The 19,370-nt window shown below is 37.4% G+C and overlaps 1 protein-coding gene across 3 annotated transcripts in view; it reads left to right on the top strand.

Moving 5' to 3' along the window:
- GRM5 (glutamate metabotropic receptor 5) overlaps nucleotides 1-2,274 on the top strand; it is a 228,831-nt gene extending 226,557 nt beyond the window's left edge. For all 3 annotated transcript variants that reach the window (XM_053934655.1, XM_053934653.1, XM_053934652.1), the window contains one exon: nucleotides 1,452-2,274. In XM_053934655.1, the coding sequence (XP_053790630.1) occupies nucleotides 1,452-2,274 (823 nt within the window). The remainder of the gene's footprint in view (nucleotides 1-1,451) is intronic.
- The last annotated feature ends 17,096 nt before the right edge of the window (nucleotides 2,275-19,370 follow it).

Genomic DNA, 19,370 nt, shown 5'->3' with positions numbered 1-19,370 from the left:
AGATGGCCAGAAGAGCTATTAAATGGATAGTTGAAGGAAGCCTCCCCATGAAGGCTGGTATAAAGTCATCTGTATTTATTAAAGTATGCGCTTTGCAAACTATTATGCTGCAGGCTAACATGTGAGGATATCTATTGCAGACTTAAAAAGCAAAAAAAAAAAAAAAAAATTTGCAATAATCTGCCAGGGTCTCCAATGTTGTTGTCTTTTCACAAATCCTAAACCGCTATAACAAACATTTTGGAAACCAAGGCGAATTGTCTAAAGTTTTGTTGCATTTTATATATATATAATGTTTATTTGTATGTGTACACTGTTTTTCCTGTTGACATCATTTCAGAGTCATTGTCTGTTTCAGCTAAGAAATATTTCTAATATCTTGCTTATTTCCAAGAACTATATGTTAATGTATGTGTGAACACCAGCTCATCAGACTGAGGAAGATGTAAAAGGAAATACTATGTGTTTATAAGGGCCACAGCTGGCTTTTCTTAGGTATCAAGAGGAGACAAATAAGCAATTTTGATAAAGAGTATGATGGCATCTGAAGAGAATTTACCCTAAGAGGACTCACTTTGCAGAAAAGCTGAGCAAAATGTTTATTGCTGTCTCCAAACTCATGTTACCATGAGGAGCTGCTTGTTGTATAGCTTGTCTGGTATTTCTTTCCTACTAGGAACATAGTTTCATTCTCTGAGCCGAACTGCAATTTGAAAAAAAATAAATTCTTTCTTTAATTTAGTGGCAGGTAGCTTGCCAAGTGCCTTGATGAAGAAGTTGTTGCCCATTACCTACAACCAGTATAGCCCCTTTCTGTGTATTGCTCCAATGCTTTCAAATAGTCAGACATAAACAGATTTTTTTTCCCCAGCCTTAACAGATTACGCTTCTTCATCTCCCAGTCCACAATCCCTGCCCCATACCAGAAATCCATTCAGAACATTATACCAAGCTCCTTACCACTGAAAGCTCCCAGGCCTGCCCACACACCTGCCCCTGCACTCTAGCCAGTCCAAGTCTCTCATTCATTCTCTTCAAGTATTTCATTTTTCTTCACTCCTCTATGCATCCCTCAGTCCCACAGGCCCTCATCCTGACACCAATCCAGCAGAAGGGAAGCCATCAAGCTGCTCTCCCCCCCAGGATGGACACTGCCTATGTCCCAAGGGCCTCAACAGAGGGGTCAGCAGTGGCCATGAGCTAGCACAGGACAGGTGATGGCTGGGTGCACAGCTGGTCTGTGAAATGAGCTGACATGCTGCTTGTTTTCCTCGAACATGCAGGTATTAATGATAGAGATATATATATTGCAATAAATAGATATAGATGAAATTACAGTCAGCTTTATGATGAATATAAACTCTGAAATGCCACATGCCCTTGATATAGGTACAGCAATTATATTTTTAACTTTGTTGCAAGTTACCATCTTATCTCATTTGTGTTTACAGCTCAAACGGAAAATCAGTTTCCTGGGCCCAGAATGAGAAAAGCAGCCGAGGAGCACACCTTTGGCAGCGGTTGTCAGTCCACATCAACAAAAAAGAGAACCCCAACCAAACTGCGGTGATCAAGCCTTTTTCTAAAAGCACAGATAGTAGCCGACACAGTAGCAGTGCTACATTTCCCGAGGCTAGTGCCAAAACGCTTTATGACGTTTCGGAAGCTGAAGAGCAATACCCAGCTCAGTACCGACCACAGACTCCCTCGCCAATCAGTACTTTGAGCCACAGAACTGCCTCTGTCAGCCGAACAGAAGATGAAGCCCCTACCTTGCAGTCAGAACCTCCTCAGCGAAGTAGCTCCTCTCAAGGCTCCCTCATGGAGCAGATCAGTAGTGTTGTTACTCGCTTCACAGCCAATATCAGTGAGCTGAACTCTATGATGCTTTCGACATCTACTCCAGGGACAATGGGGGCTGCTCCTCTCTGCTCTTCATACCTGATTCCACGGGAAATCCAGCTCCCTACAACAATGACCACGCTCGCAGAGATCCAACCGCTTCCTGCTATTGAAGTCAATGGCACTTCACAGTCTGCTAGGAAACCTTCAAATGACAGCATTAAAGAAGGCACTTCAGAGACCCCAACAGCCAAGCAAGATCTGGAGGAGTTGGTAGCTTTAACTCCTCCTTCTCCTTTTAGAGACTCCATCGATTCTGGAAGTGCATCTCCCAGCTCTCCAGCTTCTGAATCAGCTCTCTGTATCCCGTCCTCTCCCAAATATGACACACTCCTCATCAGAGATTATACTCAAAGTTCTTCTTCGCTGTGAATGTAGTTCAAGAGGATGTTGGAGCTCAACAACTACAAGCAAGTAGTGAGGGGACAGCCAAGTCTTCAAGATCTCCAGTGTTTACGCAGACAGAGTGAGAGGCATTGGGTCATCTTGTGAGGAATGGAAGAGAAGAAGAGGAATCGCTTGAGAGGTGGAAACATCAGATTAATTAAGCTGATTTAAAGACAAAATGACTCTTGGCAGATAATCGTGGCCTTAAAAAAACATGGGCTTTTCAGAAACACTGAATCTATTTTTGAGGGCTTATAAGGAGTCTATTAATCCAGTTACATACCAAGTGCTTTGCTTTAGTATTACAATGAACTGTGTGTACAATATAGGGGACGCGGGGAACTAGATTGTAAACAACTGTACAATGGTTTGTTTGTTTACTCTGATCCCTTGCCCAGAAGTGAACCTTGATCTTTTGTCAAGAATAGAAGACCAAACGTTGAATGTACATTTTCTAACAGACTCAAATCTGGGACCAACCTGTCAAGCTTTCTTTCTTTTTTTTTTCTATGAAGATCACAAAAAGCAGTAATGTATGTTACTACGAAACATTTTCCTGAAGAATATTGTGTCTGTGATACATTACACATGGATAACACTAAGCTGAGGCTTTGCAGTGAGTGACTGCAATATGGAGGGCTTTACAAATGACTTCTCAGCCTACACATTTGTTTATGAAATTCTCTTCTATCGGTATCAAATTTCAATTTGTTAACATTGGATTCACCTTCACAACAACAAAACCCAAGGAAGATTTCCTGACTATTTCACCATGTTGCCAACTAATATTGAAGTAGCAAAAAATATTTTCTGGAGTACTGTTTTGTAATTCCCTTACCAGGGCGAGTTGTTGAGATGAATATTCTCTTTCTAGCAGCACTACCAAGCTATATTATAGCTGCACTCCCTAGTGAAATTAACACATTTTTATGGACATCCTCATGATAATGTTACCAGTTAAAATACTTATTCAGACTCACATCTTTGCTTGTAACAAACAGGTAAACACCCTAAGGATTTTCTCCATCCTTTGAATGACAGAATTCTAGGATACCAATTTGGATTATGACGAATGCTAACTGTCAGTGGGAAAGGTTGTCATAATCTTAATTTATATATATATATATATATATATATATATATATATGGAAAAAAACCTATGTCAAAGTCTGCTTAGAGGTGATTAAGCTACTCTTTAACAAGCAACAATTTTAAAATGTTTCACTGCTGATGCCTTGCAGCTATGAGCAGTGACAAAAAAAAAATACATTCAAAGCAATACAAAGTAAAGGCTAAAACAAAGAAGAGTTAATGAGATATGAACCAACAGAATCTTTGTTTCTTAGCAACTCACAGAAGAAACAAGGGGATTCCTCAAATTTTTTTTCCGATATCAAGGTAGTACAGTTTAGTGCACTTCATATTGTCACAGCACTTTTTTAATACAGGCAGGGAAGAGTTTTAAAGTTTGAATAGTAGCTAAATAATTTTTGATAGGGGTAGTTACATAGAACTTGTAAGTCAGACCCTAAACGCACACTGTATTTGCTCTCTTCTTCACGACATAGCTGTCCTCAGGTGCCAAACTTTTATGGGTTTGTTTTATTTTATTGAAAGATAGCATGAAGTGATGAGTAATGTACTTCAATTCAAAGTTGAGTTGATGTAGCCTTATATAGAAGACAGCCTCAAGGAAGGGAGACTTGAAATAAGGCTGTTATATTTTATTTTCAAAACCTTTTGATCTTGTTTCTTTGAGGATAACAAATATTTTGTAATCAAAATTCATACTTCCTTTTTCTTCCCCATGTTCAAAATAGCTATTTAATCAGATAAGTAAAAGATGAAAGCACATTCACATACTTTAGCAAAGAGCATTTGCTATTCCTTTGGGATGCTTGTTCCCTTATTATGTGTTGCACCCCAATTTGCTGCTCAACAAAATTTAAAAGTTAAAAGTAATAGATGACTGAATTCAGACCAGCACCTCACAGAGATACTCTAGTGACTCTAGAGTCAGGCAATGTTATACAATTGCAGTCTGGGCATGCTTGTCTTGTCAGGTACAGTCATTTATCAGCTTTGCCTATAGCATGAACAGGCAGGTCACAAAACAGCTCTACTCCAGAAAGCAGATCCCTACTCTAGGGCATGACTGAAGGTCCTTGTTGCCCATATGCCTCCTCGCATGACTGATCAGCACGGACGCAGTTTTGTGCAGCTGCACGGTTCCCAGACTAGAGCTCAGTTTTTCCCTCTGGGTTCACAGTACCAGCATGTCTCATCATTCCCTAGCTGTCCATGTCTTCAGGAGAAAGCATCTTCTGTCACAGGTTACAACCCACATTTAAGAGGAAAGCATGTCCAATCAGTCTGTGATACAAACATTCTTATTAGGGGAGTTTAGACCACTTAAATGTTGTTCATGGAAGACTTATATGATAATATTTGTCTCCCATCAGTGCAATGTTGTTTTAATGTAGAGTGTACTGAGATAACTAATGTGAATTTTGAAGGGATTCTATTACTACCTGTTCTCTCATACTTCAAACTATTGACCAATATTGTTACAAGAACATCCTCCACCTTGATCTTTCCCTAGCATTTTAGATCCCCTATAGTCTTTTCTTATGGTGGTGGACAATTAATATAATTGTATTCCTGCTAAAATCTGTGGGTTTCACTGCACTGTGAAATAATCAGCAGTGGAAATAAGGATTATACAGACAAACATAAAAACCTTTCCTTAAATACAAAACTAGTAAAAAGGAGTGAAAAATAGAAACTGTCAAGCTCAGCATAAATATACCTCTTCTGCTCTCAAGCTGCACCATAGCTATTGCTCAGAGCTTCCTGACAATGGTCATGTATACTGTCATGACAATTTGGGTGAGGATGCACAATGTGCCCTGAATGCATGTTTTAAGAGCCTAAAACTCTAATGTTGTGCAACCCGAATTTTAAACACTTTTGTTCACTCTCACTTTCAGTGGAGTCATGTATCTTTTGCATATCTATCAGCCACAGCAGATATTTTAATGGCCCAAGGAACCATGGATGGACCCTGCTGAGGTAGTACCCGCTTGAAGTCAGTCTGTTTTTAATAAAAGATTGGCAACCTTAGAGGCATTTAAAGAAGGCAGAATCTTCTTTAATTGTGCAGATTGGAGTGCATCAATGCCATTTTTTATTACGTGTTTGAATTTCAACAAAGGGGGGCAAGGATTTGTGGAGAAGAAGGCAAAAATGGTGTAATGCCTGTAGTAATAATCCAAATGATCCAAGTGGGATATTTGCAAGACTGGAAAGTTCTCTGGGAGAAGCCAGTGGGTTTGACATAAGAGAAAAAAATTATGAATGACAGACATCATGACTTCATTATTCTATTTGTATGCTAGTCTCTGTTTAGGACATTAAGATAGAGTAGCAAGGGTTTTCAGATATAAATGCAAAAGTTACAATCATGAACACTTTTCAATCTAACTAAAGAATGTGCAAGTACCAAGTGAATGGCTTGAAATTTGCCTTCCAGTATAGTGCTGCTGGGAATTAAAGGATATGAAACTACAGTCATTCTTGACCACAAGGACCTCAAAAAAAATCTTTTATTTCTTTTGTGCTTGAGGCCAACCCTAAACAGTGATGGTGTAATCACCTCTGGATCTATGCTTTTGAAATAGAGTCACTCCGGCAGGCCACTTGGAAAGGAGCCTTTGCAATATTGAAGAACTGTATTTTTAAATTGTCTCTGAAGAATGATTGCATGACTTTGAAGATGTGCTTCCTTGTACTTCTATCTGAACATTTGGTGCCTAGATTCATGCAGATACATTAGACCAGAGATTTTTAGACCACAGTCCACGAATCACTTATCGATGTTTCATGGAGCCTGGTAGATCACAAGGTGTTGGCTTCTTCCATTGATTTCCAGCTACAAAAGTGAGATATGAACTAAATGCTAATTCAAAAACTGTTAAAAGTTCTAAAAGAAAAAAAAATGTTAGTTTGCTTGGATGCTTATTTGGTTGTTATGTTTGTAAAAGGAAAACTTTTGTGAAAAACTGAGAGCATAAGCTATCAAAAGAGAGTAAACGGGAAGCCCAATCCATGACTCTCACTCTGGATGATAGAGGAGTTCCCCTGCAAATGTTTTCTTTAGTGTGCAAGACCAAACTGAAAGACAGCATAGCTGTGGGTGTAAGTTCTCTAAAGGAAAGTGTGCAACCTTGTTATTCTGCTTAATACATCATTTATGAGGTGAGAGGATAAAAGATGACAGCAACAGACAGCATAAAAAAAGAGTCAGTTCCGTAGGGAAATCAGAGCACTACGCTCAGGACTAACAATGTGACCACTAATTTTTTATTGTATTGGAGACCAGTGTCAGGTCTGGTTTGGCTGACCCCAAAAAAGAGACTTTGGAGCCTAAAGGTAGGATTTCAGTAGAATTTAATAGCTAAATTTTAAACTCATTTTTAAAACAACTATTCAAATGCCACCTTCCTCTAGCATCTAGCATGGTATGTCTGAGTATGCTCAGAACTAACCTGATCATCACACATCTAAGGATCTTTGTACCTAAGTCATGTTAAAACCCATCAAGGATGCAGAAAACACAAGAGAGTACACAGAACTGTACAGAACTGTACAGAACTGTACAGTTTCCTGGCTGGAAAGTGCTCCAATGACTCAGTGTTGACATACCCTTTGTTCATTTCCCCAAGGTAGCTTCACAGGACAGGAACAAATTCAAGAGTATTGCAGTGGAAAAGGAATAGTGCAACCTGATAAGACATACATTGAATAAAATTAGAGCTCATATATGACCATTTAATATAAAATACTTTAAAAATTTCTGGAGCAGAGACCAGGTATTTTAACTCCAATGAAGTGGAGGCAGCCTTCTGTCTGCGCTACATATTGGGTAAAAAAAAAGTTAAATGCTTCCATGAAAAATGTGTTTGTGGCAGGAGGAAGGATGTGCCCTTAGATAACTTTTCCTCTGCAGAAATCTTGTCTTCCATTTGGAGTTCTCAGACCCCAGCATAGAAAAGAGAGATTGAGTCTTCTTGGATAGGTGAAGGAATTAAACTTGAGTTCCTACTTCTCTGAGACTGCAGAAACAGGGACTCATTTCATTTTCCTCCAGCCACATTTTACAAATGTGACCTGGCCCATCTTTGAAACAAAATATATAGATGTCTCCAGAAATTGATCTCAGTGGAAAATTAACATTTTCTGCACATTTCATTTCCATACTGGCTCAAATAAAGTATCCCTAGACATCTCTTTCCTTGTGTTGCTTTCTTGGGCACTAACTCTTCTCACAAACTCCACAGAAAGGCTAGATATTTAACAAAAGGTCCTGACCTCCACACTAGAGCAAAAAAACTATGTATTACACTGAATATTTTTAGAGTGCTGAAGTTCTTTGCTGGTACTGGCCCTTAATCTATTTGGGTCAATGGAATAATTCCAGATTAATATCCATATAAAGATAATCAAAGTTGAATAGTGGTCACTGAAGTCTAGATTTTGACTATTTGTTCTGCAGAGAATGATAATGACAAGATATTCTTCCCACTCTCTTTTGAATCAAACAACAGATGGATTTTATTAGGTTCATTTCTGAAGCTAGGCTTGGTGAATAGGTCCTTCCTACCATTCATCTTTATCAGTCCTACTCTATCTGGTATCCCAATGGGAAAGTCATCCTCTAACTAAACATGTTAAGGGATGTGAGTGGACATGTCCAAAAATACCCAAGAAGTCACAGTTTTACGGCAGTTTAATGAATCTCCAAAAATGAAGTCAATACTCTCCATGAAAAAGAAAAACATTCATCTGCTACCGATTTCAGTGTGCACTTAATTTAGTAAAGACTGAAGTTGAATTATCTGAATTCACATTTTTTTTTTTTTGTGGTGGTTTATTATTTTATCCTCAGTTCAAATCTCACCCACAATTTTATACTGTGAAAACGAAAAGAGATACAGGCCAGTGAAGCATTAAGGTAAGTAAAAAATTCATCTGGGTGATGAATTGGTGTATATGGCTGGTTTTGTCTCACCTGAGCAATGACAGTATTAACAAACAATAAACATTAAGTCACTCCGATCTGCCAAATGGGAACAAATATACTATGTATATTACATGTACTAATAGGATTATATGGCAGCTGCTGGTGGTATTTGTAATTAGAAATCTATATAGAATATAGATGTTTTAGAGAGATGGTGCCAATTCCAAAAGATTTATGTGGGCTACAAGTGCTTGTAATTATTTTTTTTTAATTTGCTAATAACTTATGAAGAACTGGTTTCAAACATTCTGTGACTGTTTGTTTTTTATGTTGTTGCTGCTTATACTATTAAAACATAGAGAATGTAAAGTTATTATTTTGATGTGAACTGAAAAAGATTTTTCATAAAATTTACCATTTTTATCAGCTTTGGTTTGCTTTCTACCTGTACAAATGTAATTTATTTTAGCATTGAAGAATACACTTGCTTGTTTCTCAATTGTCTACATCATGTTATAGTTGGTGTTTATGTAGAGTCAGGTACTTTTTGAACAGTATTAAAAAGAATCTGTGATATGACTGAAAACTGGATTTTTTTTTCTCCAAAACTCTTATAGCTATGTTTTCACTGCATTTTTCTACAAACCAGGTATGCCTATGCACAAACCCTTGAATTATAATCTTTCTCTCTTTTTTACTCCTCCTTCTCTGTTGCTTTAAAAGATTAACTTAACATTAATTCTATCATAGTTACATAACATTCCAGTATAGTTTGATCTTTGTCTTTTGAAGCACACACAATCTCATTGATAAGGAATATATAGATTTGAGAGAAAATAGTAAAATAATCTAGTCTTGTGCAACAGAAAACAAAGCTGTTTAATTTAGAATCATATACCAAAACTTCATTTTTATAGATGTCCTAAGAAACTACTTCACTCCTACAATTGTAGATTCACATTTAATCTTGAACTGCAAAAAAAAAAAAAAACCAGAGAAAATTGTTTATATCCTTTAACAATTTGGTTTCTAAAGTTCTGCCTTTGTGACCACAAGGAATAAATGTCTTATCTCAGGAATGGCTACATTATGTTTCCAGTCAATAGATTTTGCTATACCTTCCCTGCTAAATGCTAAAAAAAAAAAAAAAAACCACACAAAAAAAAAAAAAAAAAAAAAAAAAAAAAAAAAAAAAAAACAAACAAACAAACTACAAACAAACAAACAAACAAAAACCACAAAGCAAAACAAAAAAAAAAAAACAACAAAGCCACTACTCAATAAACCCCAACCCATACAAAAAAGCAACATAAAAACCCTCCACAAAACCAAATCAAACCAAACCAAACCAAAAAACCAATCAATTAACAAATAAACTCCACAGAACAAAGCCAACTTTCTAGTTTGGAAATCCTCTCCCTCCCATTCCAAAATCTAGGGTTTGTAATAGTCTTAATATTCTTACATAGACTGGCATGAATTTGGAATAATTATACTGCATGCAGTGAAATGCAGAGTATGAACTGCAGCACTCAGATAAAAGCCAATCATGCACATTATTTTCTAAACACATTTCTAGAGATACTGCTGAATCAGTTTATTTGCTGTTGACAAATTAAGGTGAGTAATTCATAATACAATGGTAGGTAAAATGCCCAACTCCAGCTAAAAAACAATGTGAATTCATATCATGTCTTTGAACCACCTAAAACTCTACATCCCAAACTTAATTCTTTCAGTGTAGAAATCCACAGCAGCTAATTCAATGAAATATACTGCTTTGTACCAAAAGAAGCATTGCAACTATTGCAATTTGAAGATAAAGTCTTTGAAAACCATATGCAACATCTTGTTTCATTGCAGAAGATTTTTAAAGCAGTATCTTGAACACTAGATCAAATTTGTTTTGTTTGCAAGAACAGTTAATTTATGCCATGCTCTATGACCACCATATTTCTTCTGAGTTTCTGATATCACTACAAAATGATGACATTTAGAGACTAACTAATAAACCCCATTCCAAATTAAATCACAAATCAATGTTTACATTGATTAAAAAGAGAGGGGCACTATTCTATAATACACCTTCAGAAATATCAGGGCAATTAGTAATAAGAAAAGCAAAAGTTCAATTTTTTAAAAAGTTTGGAGTCTAGTTTCTCTGTCTGTCTGGAGCTTTATCTTTCTTTCATGTTTGGTCCATAATTCCTATTTGATACCAGAGAAGCCTTACTGCCAGTACTGTCCTCCTCAGCTAAACTAATACATGGACTGGGTGCTCCTCTCCTTCTCACGCCCTCTGTCTGCTCACAGAACATTGGGAAAAGGGCTGGAATTTTAAGAACTGCAATCTCCCTTTGTGTTTGTTCAGAGACTATTTATTAAACTTGTTTTCTTATTGTAGGAGTTTAAGACCCATCACAGTGGAGTGCATGAGGCATTTATTACTGCAAAGGAAATGGATGAGCTTTCTTTTACATATACAGAGACATTTGTGGTGTATTTACATTTTTTTCAGGGCAGTAGTTTCAAATCACCATCTGCTTTTATTTGTTTGTTTGTAAACCAAGTCTTACAATTTAGTCAGTATTTTAGACTAAAACAAAGCAATCAGCATGGTCACTATGGTTTTGTTTAATAGGGATTCAAAACTTACCTCCACATAACTTACTATATTTAACTTCTTCCCAAAGATTAGCAAATGAAAACCTCCACTGTTAAGGGTTTCCTGGGCTTTCTTACATATGTTGTGAACATATGTGTCATAGAATCACATGGTTTTTTTATTTTGGAAAAGACCTCTAGGATCATCAAGTCCAAATGTTAACCCAGCATTGCCAAGTCCACCAGTAAATCTTGTCCCCTTGCTCCACATCCATGTGTATTTTTTAACATTTCCAGGGATGATGATTCCACCACATCCTAAGCAGCCTGTTCTAATGCTTGAAATATGTTCACATGCATATGAGGAGTGAGACATCAGATTTGTGCTTTGGTGAGGTGAAGAGTAGGCTCAAGTGCTTGTCACAAATTGGTGTGGTGTGTTACACACACACTGTGGTCTGGTCCTTGGCCCTCATGAGAGTAATTCCCAGAACCTGGTCCTCCTCTACTGATCACCTTCTGCCTAAGCCACTCCTGAGGTACTCCAGAGCTTTCACTATAAATACTCTTAAACATGTGTGTAAGCACCAACAATGTCTCTTGAATCTTAGCTTAAAAATCACTTTAGATTGATATTTAACTAATCGTGTAGACACATCACTGATGAACCCAGAGAGGAAGATGCCAAGAGGATATGGAATCCTAAAAATCTCAGTCTAAGACTAGGAGGATAAGATTTACTTCTACTTAGAAGATGAATACTGATGGGGCCCTGAATTTTAGGTATCAATGTCAAGTTTACAAAAGAAATGCCAGTGAGGAAAAATATGAAAAGGAGATGTCCTGTAATCTATGTGGAAAGCATAAAAGCAGCATATAGCATATTGAGATAAATTGAGGAGAAAAAATAAGGAAAAGTACATCAAAATGAAAAACTCAAGACTGTATTATAAGTGAGATATTACTGGAGGAATAATTATGAATTTAGGAAGCAATTAAAAGGCCAATGTAATTCTGGATCCCCACCTGAAAGCAAACCAGTGAAAAGTGCTAAGTATCACACTAGCATAAAGCAGACTTTATGGATGGCAGAGCAGTAAAGAGCAGGAAAGAAATGATGTAAAGATGTTATTGAGGTCACAGAATTTTCATGCTGGCATCATACAGAAATCCTATCATGGTTATAAACTGTGTTTATAAATGACATTATTTCCTGATAGATAATTTTGTCCCATTTTCTCTTCTGAGTCTTTGTTATTTGATGACCAGAAAGATGCTGAACAGTTAGATATTTAGCAAAGGAAAATCTGGCACCAAGTTAGCAGAATTGAAAAAACAAAGACTTGCCAGGCTCTTTGGTAAGACAAGGCTGGCCAGCATTGCCCATATGTGACTACCAAATATCAGAGAGTGCTCATCCAGACAGGCTTTACCAAGCTTCATCTTAAAGCAATATAACAGGGTGCCTTGGCTTGTGCCACTTACAGTTCATCCCAGCTGCCTCACAAATAGCCCCGGGAGGCTTGGTCCATTAGGTCACAGAATACCAGGCTTCTTGATTGCACTGCTGCTCCAAAGCAAACTGCACCTGCTCAGGCTAGGAAAAAGCACAACAATAACCCAGTTATAATACAACATTCATGTCTCCAGTGAGTTAAAGCTCCCAACCACAAATGAAAACCCACAGCTGAACACAGCTACAGAGAACTCACATCTGATGCAAATACCCACAGAAATAAAGAGGAGCTCACTGGGCAATGACAGCTTGAATTCAGACCGAGGTGCACATTTCTTGTACCGTGCAGCAAAACTCTGCCTGTAGCTTTGTTAGAACAGTCTGAATGATAAAGGAAAGGAAAGAAATATAAAATTGCATAGAAAAGTCCAGCACTGCTGCTAAAGATTACATGAAAATATAGGAATTACCTTTGCCTCTATTATACCTCAGTTATCTGATGACAGACCATGGAACAGTGAGTTTTTAATTTCTTCTTGATCCTTTCAGTACCCCAATCATACAACAAATACATAACACAGTAACTGACAGGGAGTGCTTGATCATCTCAAACTGCATCAACAGCAGATGTCTTCCAAATAGATTGGGAGATACAAGCAATGCATCGACACTGTCCCAGAGAGAACACAAAGCCATCTGAAGGAAGGAAAAAATGTTCTACCAAACAAGGTAAAAAAGAGATTCAGATTACAGCAATATCAATCCTGAATAATTTCATTGAAAATACTGGTGATGAGTCTGAATGAGACTTATGAGTGTGTAGCAGATCAGGGTCTGAGGTTGTGTTCAGGATGGCTGGCAGTGTAATACTTCATGAATTTGTTTTTTCTCAGTATGTTTCCATAGCACAATTTTTCCAAAGAATTTGCATCTCTTGTTTACTAGAATTTTTTTCCCCAGCTTCTACATTTGATTATTTTCACTGTTTTCTTGGCTTTGAATTTCCTCAAAAAATTATCTACAAAAATCAGGGTACCTGAATTTCACTGAAAATCCCATTAAACCTTCTACTTGCATTATTTTAATCAATTCTTGGTAATTTTGTATTAGTATTGCCCATACTGGCTATTTTTTACTTAAGTAAAACCGCCAAAAAACAATTCCCAGTTCTAATTAAGTGAATGGGAATTCAGCCATAGAACTACTTAACCAGTGAGTAAGCCTGGAGTTCATTGTTAAGCCCTCTCTGTGCTGGAGCTGGTAACAGCCCATGTGCATCAGCAGGGGCACAGTTCCTGGCCAATAACTGCTGAAGGGGGTAATTTTCTGCAGATTGCATGCTCACAAAAACACAGCTCCTGACTAGAGCTGGACTTCCTCCTGACTAATACACTGTTTTATTCTGCATCAATTACCTTTAATACTGCTTTCTGGGAGAATAAGTTCACTAGGATAGTCAAAGATTACATCATGCCAGTCAATCTCAGTGTCAGGGATGTTCCCATTAATCTTAAATTTACTAGAATGAATAGATATAAAGCCATGCTCTCTGTTTCAGGACTTACATTTGAAACATGAATAGAATCAGGATAGAACACTAAGTGTTCACACAACTGGATCAAAGATGAATGATCACTGTCTTCTCAAAATCTTTCTCAATTAAACAAACTTCATGTCTCATTTCTTCTGTCCTGTGGGAAAGAGGGGAAGAGCTCCAATGCAGTATTCAAACCCATCCCCAAGGATTTTTTGCTGCAGCTGCTGGGACATAAAACCACAGTCACCAGTACAACAGTTAAATTTCATTCTTGTCAGGGATGACAGTGTTTTCACTGCAGCTTTCAGGTTGTGGGAGGGTTAAAAACCTGTTATTAATTCCTAATACCCCTGGCTCGCTCATAAACACATACTTCCCTATATTTTATATGCTTTTTTCACTGGGGATTTTGGCATACAGCTGGTCAAGATGGCATTTTGTGCAGCCATCAGCAAATAACCAGGGCTGGTCTTCCTTACAGCACTTTGTGTTTTCCAAAGTTGCCATTTATGCAAACACTAGAATTGACTTTTTTAATTTATGATTTTTTTTTTTACACTAGACTGCTGTGGAAATATTCTATTTCTTCACTGCCTTTTGCTTTCCTGCCTCTTTTGGCATCTTCTTAGCAGAGCAGACTGGTACCTCTGAGGCTGTACTTCTACAGCCAGTCATCTCACACTGCACAGCACCCAACAGGCAAAGGATGTGACCTGCACTCAGAAACCCAGGGTTTTTTCCTCCACCCACACATCAAACTAAAAGACAGAATAGGTCAAATGTAATTATGGTTTGTGCGACGAAGTTACATTCTTCAAACATTTCTGTTTGTTAGTTCTTGATTCAGACTTGACAGATAAGATTTCTGGTATTCAAAGACACTGTGATATTATCTATGACAACAGAGTTTGGTATTTTCAGTGGCTGATTGTATTTGTATTCTCTGAATCCTTCTTTGTAATAAATATATTTGCATGAGAAGATAGATACAAAAAGTGGATTCCTTAAGTGGTAGAGCTTTTAAAAGGACTGTTTACTTGTTTTAGTAGTATTTTAATACTTTTGTCTTCAAAAAAGTTCCCTCAGTCATAAAGATGGAAAAGATAATGGGGTTTAGCTCATTTCTCTGCAAAATCACTTCCCCACTGACATCAATACACAGAGTTCCCAAGTGGCAAAATGTACTCTTCCAAACATTCTTCCCTGAACCTAAAGTTATATCAGAAGTTTAAAACAGGTGTATGGTCTGCTATGCACCAGCCAAAATATAGTAATTCAGCAAGCTGATTGGTGCATGACAATCTCTCCAAAATGCAGAACAACCAAATTTCTTTCTTTCTAGCATTCCTTTTAACAAGAAAAAACTAATTCTCTCTTTAAATATTCAACATTATACGAAGTCAAAAAATAAGCTGACAAGGAGTCACCAAGTTCCAAATTATTGTCTGCTAAAAGGAAGAGACTTCTGTTCCACTGTAAAAGAGACCAAAACATCAGGGGAAAGTATGACTAAAACGTGATATGTAACTTCTGCCTTTCTAATTCCATTAGCTGTGTTTCCACTTCTAAAAATGGCTACAAAATTTTGCTCTGCACTAATAGAGTTAGCACTGCAAAATCTGAGTGAAGACAAGGCAGTGATAACGCTTTATGCAGTGCAGCAAACTGAGGTCAACCCAGAGTGGATAATTGAAGGCTGACCCCAAACACATACTGTGAGCCACCCCTCATACCTCTCACTCAGTGGGATTTAGCTAATTAATTCTATGACTTGTAAAAAGACAGTCTTGTTCAGTAATTGGTGAGGATTTAATGGTCAGCCTAAAAGGTCTGAAACCATCTCATCCATCCTACTTCCTCAGCACAACTCTGTCCAGCTTCAGCTCCACTGGCAAAGTTTCTGACCCAGTGCTATAAATCTTACAGCTAAAACCTTAGCTTTGTCATTTCTACACTTCCTTTCTCAATTGCCACTTGGGTAAGTATTTGATAAAAAAAGAAAAAAAAAAAGGGGCCTCTAAAGAAAAACATCTTGCAAAGCTCTTCCTGAGGGTTTTATTTCCGAATAGGGTTATTTAAGTACTATTTTTCCTCTGTCTAGCACAATCCTACTTCCAAATGTCAAAAATCCCTTTGGTGGAACAAGAATGGTGCTGGCTGTCAGCTCTGTGGATTTTACTGTCTTGTCACATCAGAGATAATCTTGTTATTTCTTCCTTGAAATTGCTTCATAAGGATGAAGAAAATGAAAAACTATAAACCAGGAAATATAAAAATTAAATAAAACGCACAACACATTATGGAGTAGAGAAACTTGCAAATATCAGCAAATTTTCAGGTGATACATTTCCTTCTAACCTGCTCAAGTCTTTTTATGCCTTATTACTTAATGGATGATCATTAGCTTCAGCACCTCCTCTCTGTTTCTATCAAACCTCTAATGAGATACAAGAGAGTAAGTTATTTCCCCCAAATCCTTTACAAAATCTCTGCAGAACAAAGAATTTAATTCATCCCAAATTTTAGGCAGCACACTTAACATATCTTCTCTAACCCAAATAAATCAATAACACTTTGGCTCTTTTGGGTTGCTTGGAGCCAGCTAAAAATTATCACTGAATACTCTACTAAAGCAGCAGATTTTTTCCCATTACACACTTCTAGACCTGCCAATTTAAACTTTACAAAGGAATACAGCAAAATCCGGTCAGAAATACTATATCCTGATCAGCAGCTATTATGTCTCCCTTTCATCCCCTTTTAGCTACTGTGATTGTTTTTTTTATACGAGAAATACTGCCATTACCATTTCACAATTAAATAAATACTCCAGTCTCAATGCAAACACATATATGGGTAGTTGAATCCTGGTAGATGTATTGTTTATTTATAGAATCATAGAAAGTTTTAGGTTGGAAAAAAACCCTAAAATTGTCAAGTCCTAACGTTAACCCAGCACTGCTAACCCCACCACTAAACCATGGTTTAAGTGACCCATACATCTGTTTTTTGAACACTTCCAGGCATGATGATTCTATCATTTCCCTGGCCAGCTTGTTCCAAACCCTGACTCACCCTTTCATTGAAGAAATTTTTCCTAACACCCAATCTAGACCACTCCTGGCACAACTTGAGGCCATTTATTTCCTCTTGTCCTATCACACATTACTTGTGATAAGAGGCTGATCCCTACCTCACTACAACTTCCTTTCAGATATTTGTAGAGAGCACCTACCATTATGCATCAATATCTACTCTTATTATGTCTCATATAAATGGTCCAGAAGTTCAAATGATAAAAATAAAACTTAAAAAAACTTTGTACATTGTCCTTTATGTCTATTGTGATCAAGATTATTCATCTCAGAAGACATTGCTAGCTATTATTCATTTTTCAGAGTGAATTAAAATACTTCTGCATTGTGCCCCTCTTTTTTTCCCCTGCATCTACAAAGTTATTATTGGAAAATGTAGACTGCTGTATGAACTGCTGCCCCTTATCAAATTGCATCAGCCACACTGAGTTAATGGACCATGTTTCAGCAGAGTGGGTGGGTGGCAAACCACACAGAGCTATTTGGCATTCAGGGAGCCTTTTCTTTCCTTCTTGTGTAAAACTGTTGCTTAAGCCTCTGCAGTGATCAAGAAGCAAGTGCCACTGGAACCTGTTTAGCCTACCTCTCTGGTACATCAGAAAAGACTTCAGGAAGGACAGTGTAACAAAAAGATTACTTCACAGTTCTCCACATTGCTGCTAATGCAGCAGAATGGGGCAAAGAAATCAAACAAAATTTAAAATGAAATAAAACTAAAAAGGACTGCTGAGAAGGAAAATACCCCCACTGAAGAAATACAGGATATAATGCTTTTCTGTTGACATTCTTTGTTCTCATCTACGACACTTATTGGGGGATACTGAATTGAGTTTACAACTAGAGGAAATGGCAGAAAGTACCACTTAATTCACCAGAATTGTATTGATTTACACCAGCTGGGTAATAGAAGAGGAAGTGAGATCAATTTTGTTAACAACTCTAGTGAAAGACAGCTTGGTTTTCGTTTCTTTCAAGACAACTTGGTCAAAAAGACCGTAATACATAAATAGGAAAGTCAAGAGGAGAAATAGAAAGCTCAGTCTGGGGAAGTGGTATATCCTCTGTTGTGAAGCAGAGCTGCATTTAGCACTGTATCCTGCTGCTCACAGCACTGAGGTGTTTCTGTAGCTGAGAGAGCTAAAACACCAGCCCGGGAACTGGCAGTAGTTCATCACAGGTACCACTGGATCTATCTGTGACCTTAGCAAACAGTTAAACCTCAGCTCATGCCATGTTTTTCATCATCACAGCTCATCTGGTATTGAAAAAGCCCTAGGTAGTTTATATCTAGGACAGATGTATCTGTGCCTCACTGCAGGTACACTGGTGATGCTGCCAAGGACTGCAGACACAACTCAGAAGATCAATTCCTTAAAATGGAGTTCTATCTCCCATTGCCAGCAACAAACACTGATGTCCAAGTAGCTTTTGAAATTGACTTGTGAGCATGCAGGAAATTTTCTGCCTTTTCTGCATCTGCATGGGGTCATCTGAAAGAGATTCTCCCTCATTTAACAAAACAAGATGCCTGAACCTCAGTACTGAACTCCTATCCTTATCACAGCAACAAATACTTCATCAAGAAGCAGACCTTTCTCTAAACTACTACATTTTTAGTTTCAAAATACTCCAAAAAATCTGCACAATATGAACAATCAAAACATTTTCAGTAGAAGATTTATTCACATTGTGGCTTTTTCCTGGATCAGAAATACAGATGTTCATCCGTGATAATATGGTATCTCAGATCTTACTGCCTCCACCTGCTGTTTTGCATGTGTACTATCACTTTCATCTCCAAAGCCTGAAAGAAAAAAAGTATTTTGAAAAATAACATGGGTAAATCCCAGACCTCTAATAATAATGGGTATTAAAACTAACAGAGAAATTGAAAGAGCCCCATTTAACTGCCTTTGTCTTTTTTGGAATTTCCAGAAGACAGTATATCAACATCAAGCAAATTAAGGACTCTGTCACAACTCCTGCCACATCAGATATAGAGATACTGTTTTCTTGGCTTTGGAGAACATCTTGTGATGCATGAAACAAGCAGAACATGCTGATTCACATATGTCTTTTATTGAGGTCATCCCATAGAGATCTGTCAGGAAATTTTCTAGGAGTGTTCAAATATTGTATCTAGTGATTATGATAAAATGTTAACTTATAATACTATGTAACTATGTACCTAATACTAAGTAACTCTGCAACTATCATGGGTATTGTATGAAAATCATCTTGTTTTGATAAAAAAGTATGGTAGTTGAGGTTCAAGTGGTCTTGAGGGTTCAATTCTCTTTTTTTTTTTTTTTTTAATTCCTTGAAATTAATGCCTTCCATCTAAGAAATGTTTCCTTATGTCATTAC

Source organism: Vidua chalybeata, chromosome 2, assembly GCF_026979565.1.
Source record: "Vidua chalybeata isolate OUT-0048 chromosome 2, bVidCha1 merged haplotype, whole genome shotgun sequence".
NCBI lineage: Eukaryota > Metazoa > Chordata > Aves > Passeriformes > Viduidae > Vidua > Vidua chalybeata.
This window is presented reverse-complemented; position numbering and strand designations above follow the sequence as displayed.